Source organism: Micropterus dolomieu, linkage group LG05 (assembly GCF_021292245.1).
Source record: "Micropterus dolomieu isolate WLL.071019.BEF.003 ecotype Adirondacks linkage group LG05, ASM2129224v1, whole genome shotgun sequence".
In the NCBI taxonomy this organism is placed as follows: domain Eukaryota; kingdom Metazoa; phylum Chordata; class Actinopteri; order Centrarchiformes; family Centrarchidae; genus Micropterus; species Micropterus dolomieu.
Window position 1 is genome coordinate 23,463,994 of NC_060154.1, and position 13,366 is coordinate 23,477,359.

Sequence of the window (13,366 nt, forward strand, 5' to 3'; positions counted from 1 at the left end):
AGAACACAAAGTCAAAACATGAACTGTGTGATGAGCCACAGGCAGAAGAAGAGTACTATGACATATTGATTATAATTATGGATGATTAACAGGCTGGTCTATCAGATACATTTACAGTGTCAGCCACTGCCAAACTGAAACAAACTAACGTCTAAAGTGCATCGTTCAGTGCTCCATGGTGTTGCTGCATGCCTCTGCCAGCATGCCCTGTGGCAAAGATGTAGCGAAGTTGAAGGGAAAGGGAACATGTACTTAACATAAAAAAAGACTGTGTCATGGTGAAAAAGCATACTGCCCTGTAACTAGTTATGGATTAGTTGATTAGTTGTTGCTTGTTGAAAAATAAGATTTGTTTGTTGCCTTGCTGAAGGGCAAAAGCTTCAGTGAGATATTGGCACTCCTGCTGGATGGATGGCTCCAGGCTCTTCTTGCCCACACCAAAGTTTCTGAGTGTATGAAGAGCAAATCTCCTCTGCTGCTTCCATGGATTGCCACTTGACATCAACAGACCTTTTGGAAACACAAACAGCATTACATCGAAGGTAACTGGAAATGAGTAAAACTAACAACTAGCTAACCTAATATGGTGTCAGTCTGATGCTACTACCTAAATCCTAACTAGCAACTTTTAAACAAAATACAACACAGACCTCTGTTCCCAATTAATGCTTCTGCCATTGGTATGATGGGGCGATCTATGTAGTCCTCTCCTTTGTGGACCAGGGCTTCTCTTACAAGCTTGTAGCCATTAATCACCACAATCCGTCCACCGAACAGCCGAAGGCTGAAAACGTTTCCATAGTTCTCTGCAAACTGAACACAGAGATCAGACAGGTGTTCAGAGTTGACCTAGTTTCTGAGAATGTCAAAACAAAATCAGTCTAGCTTCAGAGGGTGACAGCACAAACATGCACCTGGCTGATGTGGGTGGTGTTTCATGTTTTATCCTGCTTCCTTTGTTATTATTGACATAAATTGGCTCTGTAGATACTAGTGTAAATGTGTTTCTTCTTGTTTCATAAACTCCCTTGTGGTGACAGATTATTTTGAGGTGTGATGTCCCGTTTCACCACTACATGGAAAAAAGTGTCTGCCGCCTCACACATAACAATGGCCCCTCCGATACCTCTGACCAGATGCAGAGTAGAGCAGCCTTTTGGACAATAGTTTTGGATAGTATTAATCCTGTGGACGGAAATCAAGCTGCAACCACATGCCTGAATGTTGAAGCCAATGCAGGAGTTACTCAATATGCAGTTATTAAGGATCATAGATGGCTACGTTTGAGGGAAAATGTGTGGCTGTTGTCAACAGGCAGTGAGATAAAAAACTGGAACATTTGATGCTAAAGGTACAAGAATGTTTAGTTGTAATTATACAGCACCAGTTTGTATAATGAAATTAAACTTGTAGTCCTTTCATGCTACACACACACCTTTTAAGTGTATATTAAAATATGGTAACATATAAAAGAAAACAATATATACAGTAATTTATTTACATATATAGCATTTTTTTAATTTGCATCTGGGGTGAATGTAAACAGCAGCAACCAGATGATAATGGGGTTTCATCTTCACAATAAACAATCTGACATTTGGGAAACAGAGTCCATCTTGACTGCATTTGAGCACCAAGCGTTTGAGTCCACCTCCTCCAAGCTGGCATACAACCTGGGTAAGGTTATCCTCTTTCTCTTTCTCCCCTGTGCCTGGTGTCCTTAAATACAGTATTTATTAAAATGTATGCTACGAAGTATCTGTATCATCCACAGAATTTACTGTTTCATCTAGCTGTGACACACAAAAGAGTGTCAAAGTATCAGACCCCATTTCATTTCAGGTTCACTACCAATATTTTTTATGTCATAAAAAGGCTTCAACCAACAATTATTTTCATTATCAATGAATCTGCAGATTATTTTCTCCATTAATCAATTAATTGTTTGGTCTATAAAATGTCACATGTCATCTGTCAAGTCAAATTTAATCCTGGATGAATTAGGCCATGAATTTGCTTTTTACAAAAATCCTTCAACTTGAGTTAATGATTTCCTACATTCCCAAGGGAATGTGCAGCTTTCTGCTTTCTGCTTTTTCTTCTATATTTAGCCTACTTATTTAATCATTCAAAAAAGAAAGTCTGGTGGAAAGGAGTAAAAACAATGATCAAACAGATTTTAGGCAACATATTTTGCCTAAAGAGGGTAAAGAGGGAATTTTTTTTTTTTTCCTCCAAGAGGCATTGGAGAGGGTTGGATGCGATGAAGGTCACCAATCAAAGGAAGAGCCCAGGGTCCAGGAGGAAAGTTGGTCGGCACTCTGTTCTTCAAAACATCAGTCAACAACAGAAAAACACACAGAAATATTAAAAGACTCGTGCCGTCCATCCACTCCAAGCCGAGTACTTTGTGTATTGTCTCCATTTGTTGTCTTGTTTATTTATCAGTAGGCTATGCGATATCGCGACCGGTGAATGAATCTGTCCGGTGAATGAAGGGAATGTTCTAAACAAAGTTGGTATCGAGAAGACATCCGGTTTGCGTGCCTAGTTCTGCATTATATTTACCTCGGAAGTCGGAGGTGGGAATGTCGTCACACCCGAGCTGACCGCGTCCCAGTTAACAAGTCGGAAAAAGCCATATAAAGAGCTGCAAGCCACAGGGTGCACACCTCCCCCTTCTCAGCCAGGCAACCAGCTCCTTTTACTTTCGCTTTTCGCAGACTCATGTTGTGTGCAGCATAAAGTCAGATCATGACTGCTCACATAGGCTAATTATGGAAAAGAGAAGCGACTGCCTGACTATAGTTTGTTTATCTGCCCCAGACTTCTGTGCCTTGTGGTATTAAAAGGCAAGTTGATAGTTGTTATCACCAGTAACTACAGGTGTCTCATGCGTAAATAACGGCGCAGCAGCATAATAGCGTCAAACCGGTTGATTAATAGCCTATATCATGCCAATCACAGTTACAGATCCATCACTCCTCAGTGAACTCCTTGTCTGCGGTCTGGAGCATAAGTAGGCCTATGTAAATTTATCATTAAGGATTTAGGCCTACCATGTTTTTAGGAGTCGGTTCACACTGAAATCAGTCAATAAAAATATCAATTTTGCGAAAGTTGAAAATATTTAACAGTAATGTGGCAATTAGGCCTACAATTATTTTTTAAAGTCCGGCCTCCACATTGTCTGCTTAGAAAAATTCGTGCCCTTGAACTAATGTAGCTGAGGACCCCCTGATGAAGAGGTCAGTGAAATAATAGCCTTTTTCCATTGATAAGTAAGTTTTAATAATTTGGTAAGATGCTTTGCTTCAAATAGCCAAAAAGACATCGGTGCATGACAATGTTGGTTGGCATTAAGAACTTGCTGGTAACTAGATATGTATTATACTAGCGTTTATGATATCCCATTAAAATTAACACCTGTTTGAATGTAAATAGGGATAGGCTATGACTTCATATAGAGTCCAGTGTTTCCCGTTTTCCCAGTCCAGTGCGGCCCGCCAGAGTGAAATCTGTTCCGCCAGTTTCTTAATGAAGTGAAAAACATTAAGCTTCTCATTATAACATAAAATGTCATTGTTTTACTATAATGTATACATAATGTATATTATATAGCCTGGCTGATAATAAATAAATATAAATACGTTTTTTAGGAGGATAAAATAGTAACAAAGTATCTTTTACTGGGTAAAATTTAAATGAGCTAGTAAGTAGAATATTTTTCTAGTCTTTCCACCTCCGTTTTTCACTTTGCAAACCTATTACATGCAGAAAAAGGTGGGCCTATATAACTCAATAAAGGAGAGGAAAAAAGGCAAAAAGCATAATATGTCCTCTTTAAGTAAAAGTAGACTACAAAAGAATTAGCATTAAATGCCTACTCAAAGTACCAAAAGAACTCATTATGAAGAATCGCACATTTCAGTATTATTAACTGATTGGATAATAACTACAGATTCATTACTGCGTAAGCTTTACTTTAATGTTGCAGCTGGTAAATATGAGACCAACTTGAACTGGTATCTTAATCTAAAATATTAAACCAAATAGTAGTTGAAAACGGGGATAACAAATGTTTTGAACGCAGAAAAATGTTTTATTTTATGGATTTACGACGGCCTACCCATGTTCGCAGGTAAGGCTGCAACTAAGAATCGATCAATTAATTGTTTAAAATGTTGTTCACTGTCCAAAAGCTCAAGGTGACATCTTCAGATTGCATGATTTTGTTTGTGACAGATGATGACTGTAGACTTACTATAGGCCTATATATGAGAAATATACAAAATCTATCACATGATGAACTCAGATGTTGAAAGATTTTAATCTCACCGCTGACTTCTGAGTTGTTGGAGTCCAGTATCTGGAGATAGATGGTGTAGTGTGTGATGAAGCCTCTCTGCTGGTCTACAGGCAGCTCGCCTGGCTTTGTGGACCAGTATTGACATTTTGGGACTGGATCCTGGCTCTGAAACACATAGTAAGACCAGATGATTACTATTGAGCATATATATATGAGAAATGTACAAAATCTATCACATGATGAACTCAGATGTTGAAACATTTTCATCTTTAAGCTTAAAATTGTAGGAATAAACTGTTTTGGGGACATGTGGCATCTATGAAACTTACTCTGTTCTTTGGAGTAGACCAGACCGGAAGATGGAGCACTAACACCTCTGGTGGTCACAGCGTACAGAGAGATACTGTACCTCACACCTGCAGTCAGACCTAAAACAATACAGGAAAAACTAAACTACTCTCACCATGAATGCCACTATATTTCACAAACATTCAAATTTGCTTAAGAACTCAGCCTTCAGTTGTATTTAGAGTATCATATTATTAAGTTTTACAACTAGTGTAATTCATAAACTGGCCACAAGACGCCACTGTTTGATCCCAGTTTAAGCCCTTGTGTTTGTATTTATAAATGTTGTGTTCCAGTGCCTGCAGACGGGGTCTGTTTCGTCTCTCTGTATCTGTGATGGATGTGTTGTTTTGATCTTTGGCCAGTTTTTGCCACAGTACAGATACAGATACAGGTGCAGGTACACGTGTCCATTCTAACACATAATGCAGCAGTTTTCCTCCAGATGCTGACCAATGTTTGTTCCCTGGCGACGTCCAGGAGACAAACACAGCGCTGGTACCTGAACTGAACACTGGTTCATAGCAGCATAACAGGGCAGTTCCTGTTTCTGGTCATTACCCAGAAAGATCTTGTACCGTCGCATCTCACCACTGTACTTGAAAGTGGGAAACAGATAGCCTGGCTGAAGGTAACAACACCTACCAGCACTTTTAACACACACTAATTACAGAGAAACTTTGCTGATTTTTAACCATCTTTGTATCATTATAGTGTAGGTGGGCTAGTAAATGAACAGTTGCCTGCACCCTGATCTCCCTGTCCATTTGACGTCAAGTCTGCCAGATGACGCCGCCGGGCTTTTGCCAGCTCTAGAGCTATTCTTCGTACTACAGATTGTACTTCTGCATTCTTTGTATGCTGGCCTCCACAGACAGTCAGGTGCAGCTCCTCAAACATCATGTCCAAAATCAACTGGCTAGAACAATCACTGGCACTGACTGTAGAGTTAGGGAAGTTTGGGAGTGGAAGTGACCTTGAAAGGCAACATTCTGGTTGTTAGGTTTTCTACCTTTTGAACAAAAGGGAATCCCACAGCCCCTTTTCTTTGTTTTCTGTGGTCATGTAGCACCAGTTTCAAAAATATTTGCATCTTTTGACTGCATAGACGATGCAATTTTATGAAATTACCATCCTTCCAGCAGTGAAATATTCCTTTAATATGTTATAACTTATAATATGTTTATAACTCCTATGTTAGATCCTTGAGTCATGGTTTCACAGGGATTATGAAGATATTACTTCTTGGTTGGGCACAGTCCAGAGAAAGTTATTCTATATCATGCATACATTTAAGTAGTAGCAATCTTTTCATCTAACTCTCAGCTAAGAAAGCGAAGGACTGTATCTGAATAAACCATTTCTGGTATTTGGTGTACCTTTGTTTTACAAGATCGGCATTATCAATATAAAATCCAAAGGTAATGAATAGCTTTGACACATTACCTTCCACAAAACTGTCACCATCCGCAGCCCACCTTTCTTCTGGCTGCCTAATATGCTCCACACATGCAACTGCTGAGATGGACCTAAAGATAAGTTCAACCACAAGTTGTGGGTTTTGTTTGCGTGACGACAAACTCTCACATCATCACATTCAGATTGCCTTTATTATTGTTATTGTATATATTGCCTTTGCCTTTGTGAGCTTGCCTTTTCCAGGGCTTCTCCCCCTCACAGATTGACTCCATTCACTGAAGAACAACCTTCTGCTGGAGGGTCATGCGTCTCTTGGTATATGTCAGTCCTGATGTTGACTTACATGTTCTCATCTGGAACTCTTATTCAGTCAGAGGCCACAGGCCGTCCACTTGGCTTTCCCATGTTGACATTTCTTATTAATCTAATTTTTACCATTATACTATGCAGTGCTGTAAAACAGTCCTGTCTTTTTATTTTCTGTATCACAATGAAACGGTCTGTCAACACATCACAGTGAAACTGTGAATCCGGTCCAATCTCTTGCATTGTATAACTTTGTACTGGTGAAAGTGGTTTATGTCATACAGAAAAGGTTTTCAATCACTGTCATCAACACCTCAGCCATAGTTTAATTCAGAAAATACTTCCAGAGTACACTAATTTTATACTGACAACATGGCAACATTTTGACTATCTTGTTCGTAAACAATGACGCAAGGACTTCCATCATTCGGATGCACTGACATGTTCACTGATCTAAATATGTACTTTTGAGGGTTAAACTAAGGATTTTAAAAAGGTGGTATTATGCTCACCAGAACAGAACAGGTTTACATGTTTACAATTTTCAAAAAACACCATATTTTTTGTCATATTGCACATTGCTGCAGCAAAGTGTCTGAAAAGGTGAATGCATAAATCGGCAGAAGAGATATTGTAGGCTACCTGCTGAGATTTGCATCCACCTCTTTTCTCAGTATGAATTAGCGTTACTACCCCTAAGGTGCATGCAATTTTCAGCAGGCAGGCAAAACTCAGCACAAAACTTGGCGCGCTGTGAACAGTTCATGATCTTCCCTCTGGCTGGAGGAATATTACGCATAATCCATGCACTACTGCAGCTTGGGGCTCTCCACAGCGCCATGCAACTTTCTAAATTGTTCCCTCTCATGAAGAAAAGAAAGGTCGCGTACACAGCAGCAGCAGCTGTTGATAAAAACAACAACAACAATAATAATAATTATTATTATTATAAGACCAACACCCCTGATACTTTCAGTTAGCCCCAGGCCTACATGCTTGCAGCAGTAAGAATCCCGGTCTGCCCCCCCGTAACGCAGAAACGTATTTTTCTGTGTCTGAAGTTACTTGACTTTTATGAAGATAGTGATGAAACTGCAAATTGTATTCATCAAGTTCTGATGAACTGCCTGAAAAAGCATGAACTGGAAATAAAACACATCAAAAGTAGCTTGTTCTTTTCAGTTTGTCATATGTAGGCCTACTTGAAGGAGATAACCTTTTCTAACCTACAGTGCAGTGTTTTGTATTAGACAAATAGTAAAGGAAACAGGTAGACTAGTGGTTTAATTGAAGGACTGTGTATACAATACACTGTATATTTACACAAAACCATACACGCACTTCATTCCTGTGACGTCACAGGGATGAAAGGGAAACGGCTGGACTACAAATGAGCTGTTTTCAGGCAGTTCAGAGCAGAGTTTTCTGTGGGAGATGTGGACTCCCTTTGGGGTAGACTTTGCAAACCTGTTACATGCACAAAAAGATAAATAACTCAATAAAGCAGAGGGAGAAAAGCCAAAAAGCATAATACCACTTCTTTAAGCAAGTTACGGGTATCAGGACGAAAACCTCTCGCCACAACGTGTAAAACGTATATAAAACCAGAATACATTCATTTGAAAACCCTTTTCAACCTATATTCAATTTAATACACTAAAAAGACAAGATATTTAATGTTTAAACTGATAAACTTTATTGTTTTTTGCAAATAATCACACACTTTTTGATGCCTGCAACATGTTCCAAAAAAGACTGGGAAAGCTGAGGAATGCTCAAAAAACACCTGTTTGGAACATTCCACAGGTGAACAGGTTAATTGGAAACAGGTGAGTGTCATGATTGGGTATAAAAGGAGCATCCCCGAAAAGCAAGGATGGGGCGAGGTTCACCACTTTGTTAACAACTGCGTGAGCAAATAGCCCAAAAGTTTAAGAACAACATTTCTCAATGTACATTTGCAAGGAATGTAGGGATTTCATCATCTCCGGTCCATAATATCATCAAAAGATTCAGAGAATCTGGAGAAATCTCTGCACGTAAGTGGCAAGCCCAAAAACCAACATTGAATGCCCGTGACCTTCGATCCCTCAGGCGGCACTGCATTAAAAACCGACATCAATGTGTTCAGGAACACTTCAGAAAACTATTGTCTATTGTTAACACAGTTCGTCGCTACATCAACAAGTGCAAGTTAAAACTCTACCACGCAAAGCAAAAGCCATATATCAATAACACCCAAATGCCGCCGGCTTCTCTGGGCCCGAGCTCATCTGAGATGGACTGACGCAAAGTGGAAAAGTGTGCTGTGGTCTGACGAGTCCACATCGTGTCCTCCGGGCCAAAGAGGAAAAGGATCATCCGGATTGTTATCAGCGCACAGTTCTAAAGCCAGCATCTGTGATATTATGGGGGTGTGTTAGTGCCCATGGCATGGGTAACTTGCACATCTGTGAAGGCACCATCAGCGCTGAAAGGTACATACAGGTTTTGGCGCAACATATGCTGCCATCCAAGCAACGTCTTTTTCAGGGACGTCCCTGTTTATTTCAGCAAGACAATGCCAAGCCACATTCTGCACGTGTTACAACAGCGTGGCTTGTAAAAGAGTGCGAGTACTAGACTGGCCTGCCTGCAGTCCAGACCTGTCTCCCATTGAAAATGTGTGGCGCATTATGAAGCGCAAACTACGACAACGGAGATCCTGGACTGTTGAGCAACTGAAGTTGTACATCAAGCAAGAATGGGAAAGAAGCTGCAACAATTAGTGTCCTCAGTTCCCAAACGCTTCTTGAGTGTTGTTAAAAGGAAAGGTGATGTAACACAGTGGTAAACATGCCCCTGTCCTGTTTTTGGAACATGTTGCAGGCATCAAATTCAAAGTGAGTGAATATCTGCAAAAAACAATAAAGTTTATCAGTTTGAACATTAAATATCTTGTCTTTGTAGTGTATTCAATTGAACATAGGTTGAAAAGGATTTGCAAATCATTGTATTCTGGTTTTATTTACGTTTTACACAACGTCCCAACTTCATTGGAATTGGGGTAGTAAATCACAATCTTTTGATTGTGTGGTCCTTGCTGGTGAAATAACTGTAGTGGAACGCTGTGATTCATTGTGTTGTGAAACAGATGGTTCATTTGGTGGTTTATCGTGGTACGGCACAGATGCGGTAAGGTTTGGGACAGCGAGTGGCTCCCAACTTGAACTCCAGACTGGGCTGCTCTCCAGCGCATGCTGAGAAAGAAAACCTCTGAAGGAGGGAGGTAAAGAAGAGGAATAACTCCATCCTGGCTAGCTGCTCCCCAAGACACACACGCTTACCTGAGAACACAAAGAGCAAACGATGAGTTATATTCACACAATTTTTAAGAGATTCACTTTGATCATATAATATCGCTGCAGCTCAGAGTGTGAAACAACCACAGAATACAGTACGACATGGAGCCTGATCCCCTCCCTACTATGGTAATCAGTTAGACAGGAAAACAACTGGTTTAAACTACAAATTACTGAGTTTCAGAGGCTTGTAACTACTGACTAACCTGCTGAAAAAGGAAGGAAGGCCTCTCTCTTCCTAAATTTGCCGTCCTGGTCCAGAAAATGTTGAGGGTTGAAGGTGTGTGGAGTTTCCCACATCGACTCATCATGTAGAACTGAGTTCAGCGTGGGCATGATAGTGGTGCCTTGAGGAAATGCAATTAATGAAAACTGTAATTCAAACTGTTTTTTTGTACTTCTGGGATAAAATAAGCAAATTACAAGGTTAATTCTCAACCTTGGAAACAGCAGCTAAGGAACGAATCATAATAACTGAAAATATTATATAAAAATAATACAACAATCATATCACTGAATCTCAAATATAAAAATGCACCAAAAAAATAAATAAAAAGGAAATCATTGCACATCAACTGGGCTGATTAAGATCATGTGAAATGACCAAAAGCTCAAGAACAGCTACTAAATGGTTGTTGATTGTTTTGTGAAATTGTCAGGTGTAAAATGTCTGCACCAAAGTGCAACAGTGGTTTTAACCTACATGTTAATATAAAATAATCTATTTTCCATTTTTTTCTGATTATTTTCAAACAAACTTCTAACCTTACAGACAGTTATTGGTTATTCAGTTAATATAAATGTAGTATAAAATTTGCTTGCAGATTTGGTTTTTAGAGAATATAAAAGTTGGTCTTTATATTAAAGATATCTTCACGTAGCTGAAACGACTGGGTTGAAAACCATTGTTGATTTTTGACCATGATTGTTGAGTTGGCAGCAAAGAAGCACTGCATGCAATACATCCCACACACTTCCTTTCCCAACACAGGACTGACCTGTGAGGGACCCCTGATCCTTTAAGATCATGGCAAGATGCTTATAATACAAGCGGCATGAGGCAGCACAGATATTACTCACACACACACAAACACACACACACTCACACACACACACACCTTGTATGTCAGGGTAGTACATCATGAATAGCAGTCCCCAGTGTAAAGTTGTGGTAGTAGTTTCAGTTCCAGCACCAAACAGGTCCAGAGTGCAAACAGCCAGATTTTTTAAATCAAAACCAGAATCTGTGTCCTCCTTCTATCAACTAAACACAAAATGCAGTTTCTAGTATCAGCTGACATATTTCATTAGAGAGCAAACAAACAACAACAAAGAAAACAAACACAATGCAAACACTCGCCTCTCCCATCTCTGCGAGGAAGCAGTGGATGTAGTCTCTCGGTGAGGACGGGTCAAGGCTTTCTCTGTGTTCTTTAATCTTGATCTCTACAAAGTCATCTAAGTTTTGTGTCAGAGTGAATATCCTCTGGTGAGGTCCGGGCACCCACTTCATCAGCCAGGGATATGTGTTATAAACCTACAGAGCATGATGACAGTTACCAGATCATCAGAGAATCAGGCAGTAGTTCACAACCTCAGCTGGAGGCCGCGGCAAACGTGGCAAAACTAATTTGTTTGCTGGATTTGTCAAAAAAACAGATGTAAATCACAATAAATCAATATTGCAATATAACATTTCGTATACTGTGATGGAGGATTAGAGCCCGACCAATATGGGATTTTGATATTTGAGAATTTTAAAATCTAATACTCCAATAAATGAGACAATATTCGTTTTATTCCCTTCATTTCAGAAACACATAACATCAGATTATCCCTAAAATTTATTTAGTTATGAGACCTCACCAAGATAACATGACATAATGCAGTTTAAAAATAAATAAATAGTACTTTAAACAATAGTACAGCTGATTATGTCAGCTGATTGCTGTGTTTTGTGGTGGATTTGTGGCTTTTCAAACACCTGTGCAACACAGGGGAGTTGCAGAGTGACCTCTGGTGGAAAAACTATGCATTGAAAACACTCATAACATGATTGAAGGATCTGTGATCTTTTTAAATAATGATTTATCAACAGGATTTATTTCATAAGCCTATGTATTTATGTTATTTATTTAATATCGACAGAAATGGCATCCATATTCCATATTTGCAAGAGTACTTTTTACTTAAATTAATTCTTGGTACATTTTGCTTATAAAACTTTTGTACTTCAGTGAGAGCAGCTACTGTCATGCCCAGCTTCTGCAGTTAGGTTATGTGTCCAGTTTTATGTCTGCAACCACTTCCTGAAATTTATCGTCTTGTCTCTTTCCAGGTCTTTGTCTACCCTCCTGCCCTATGTGATTACCTGTCCCCGCTCTAATGTGCTCCACCTGTGCCTCGATGTCTCCCCTGTTATGTGTGCATAGTTTGTACCTGTGCTAACTTGTCTTGATCCCTTGAGTCAGCCAAATGTGTTCCAATGTGTGTGCACTCTAGTGACCTCAGTTTTTTGTGTGTAGCCTTGATAACAACACAACACTGTCCCACATGTTTCTGACATATAGGCTCTGCCATACTGACTTCACCAGCAGGGGAATGGCGTCACAGACACCAGATTTAAAAACTCCTGTATACTGCGAATACAGAGAGATTTACCTGGTAGCATCAGTCTTAATAAGCATTGTGTGAAATCGTTTGGGCTTGAATGTAACGGACGTTTATTTATATGTAAAAGTCCCGCACTTAAGATTTAAATAGAGGTTTAATTCAGGACTTTTACTTGTAATAGAGTATTTTTAAATAGTTGTATTCATACTTTTACTTTACTATCTGAGTACTGCTGCACATTTTTATCTAATTTAATGCATTTTATGTTAGTTTCATTCATTGTGTTGTTCTTGAAACCTTTTACAAAATAGTTAATAAAACACATCACTGACTTTTGTGGTCTGCATGGATAAATTCTGATTAAGAAAAAGATTCATATGCGCTGCAGGAGGCTCACCTGTGTCCACAAACTTCCCTGTAAGTACATTATTTCATTCAACTTCTGAAGAATACCCTGGTACTGCTTGTCAGTGTATTCAAAGCGATCACCAAACACCAGGCAGCAGATGATGTTGGACACAGCACTGGTAATCAGTGATTGGGCATCAAAAGGCTTGCCTGTAAAAGAAAGAGGAAATGTAGAGAAAACACACAGAAACTTTGTAAAAAAATAAAAGAACACAAAGTCAAAACATGAACTGTGTGATGAGCCACAGGCAGAAGAAGAGTACTATGACATATTGATTATAATTATGGATGATTAACAGGCTGGTCTATCAGATACATTTACAGTGTCAGCCACTGCCAAACTGAAACAAACTAACGTCTAAAGTGCATCGTTCAGTGCTCCATGGTGTTGCTGCATGCCTCTGCCAGCATGCCCTGTGGCAAAGATGTAGCGAAGTTGAAGGGAAAGGGAACATGTACTTAACATAAAAAAAGACTGTGTCATGGTGAAAAAGCATACTGCCCTGTAACTAGTTATGGATTAGTTGATTAGTTGTTGCTTGTTGAAAAATAAGATTTGTTTGTTGCCTTGCTGAAGGGCAAAAGCTTCAGTGAGATATTGGCACTCCTGCTGGATGGATGG

The 13,366-nt window shown here is 39.4% G+C and overlaps 1 protein-coding gene and 1 long non-coding RNA gene across 3 annotated transcripts; both read right to left on the reverse strand.

The window, feature by feature from the left end:
• Positions 1-41: 41 nt before the first annotated feature.
• LOC123970607 lies at positions 42-4,758 on the reverse strand. 2 transcript variants are annotated; one of them, XR_006825021.1, is made up of 3 exons: positions 4,639-4,758; positions 651-813; positions 42-510 (listed from the first exon to the last, which is right to left on the reverse strand). It is a non-coding gene; the product is annotated as an uncharacterized LOC123970607 (long non-coding RNA). The 2 variants fall into 2 exon arrangements; XR_006825022.1 differs by lacking the exon at positions 4,639-4,758 and adding an exon at positions 2,569-2,968.
• Positions 4,759-9,369: 4,611 nt separating this feature from the next.
• Positions 9,370-13,291, reverse strand: LOC123970592 (cytochrome P450 2J4-like). The gene is made up of 6 exons (XM_046048714.1): positions 13,101-13,291; positions 12,734-12,894; positions 11,084-11,260; positions 10,842-10,980; positions 9,930-10,070; positions 9,370-9,708 (listed from the first exon to the last, which is right to left on the reverse strand). Exons 1-6 carry the CDS (start codon positions 13,111-13,113, stop codon positions 9,533-9,535), a joined length of 807 nt encoding a protein of 268 aa, XP_045904670.1. The 5' UTR covers positions 13,114-13,291; the 3' UTR covers positions 9,370-9,532.
• Between the last annotated feature and the right edge of the window lie 75 nt (positions 13,292-13,366).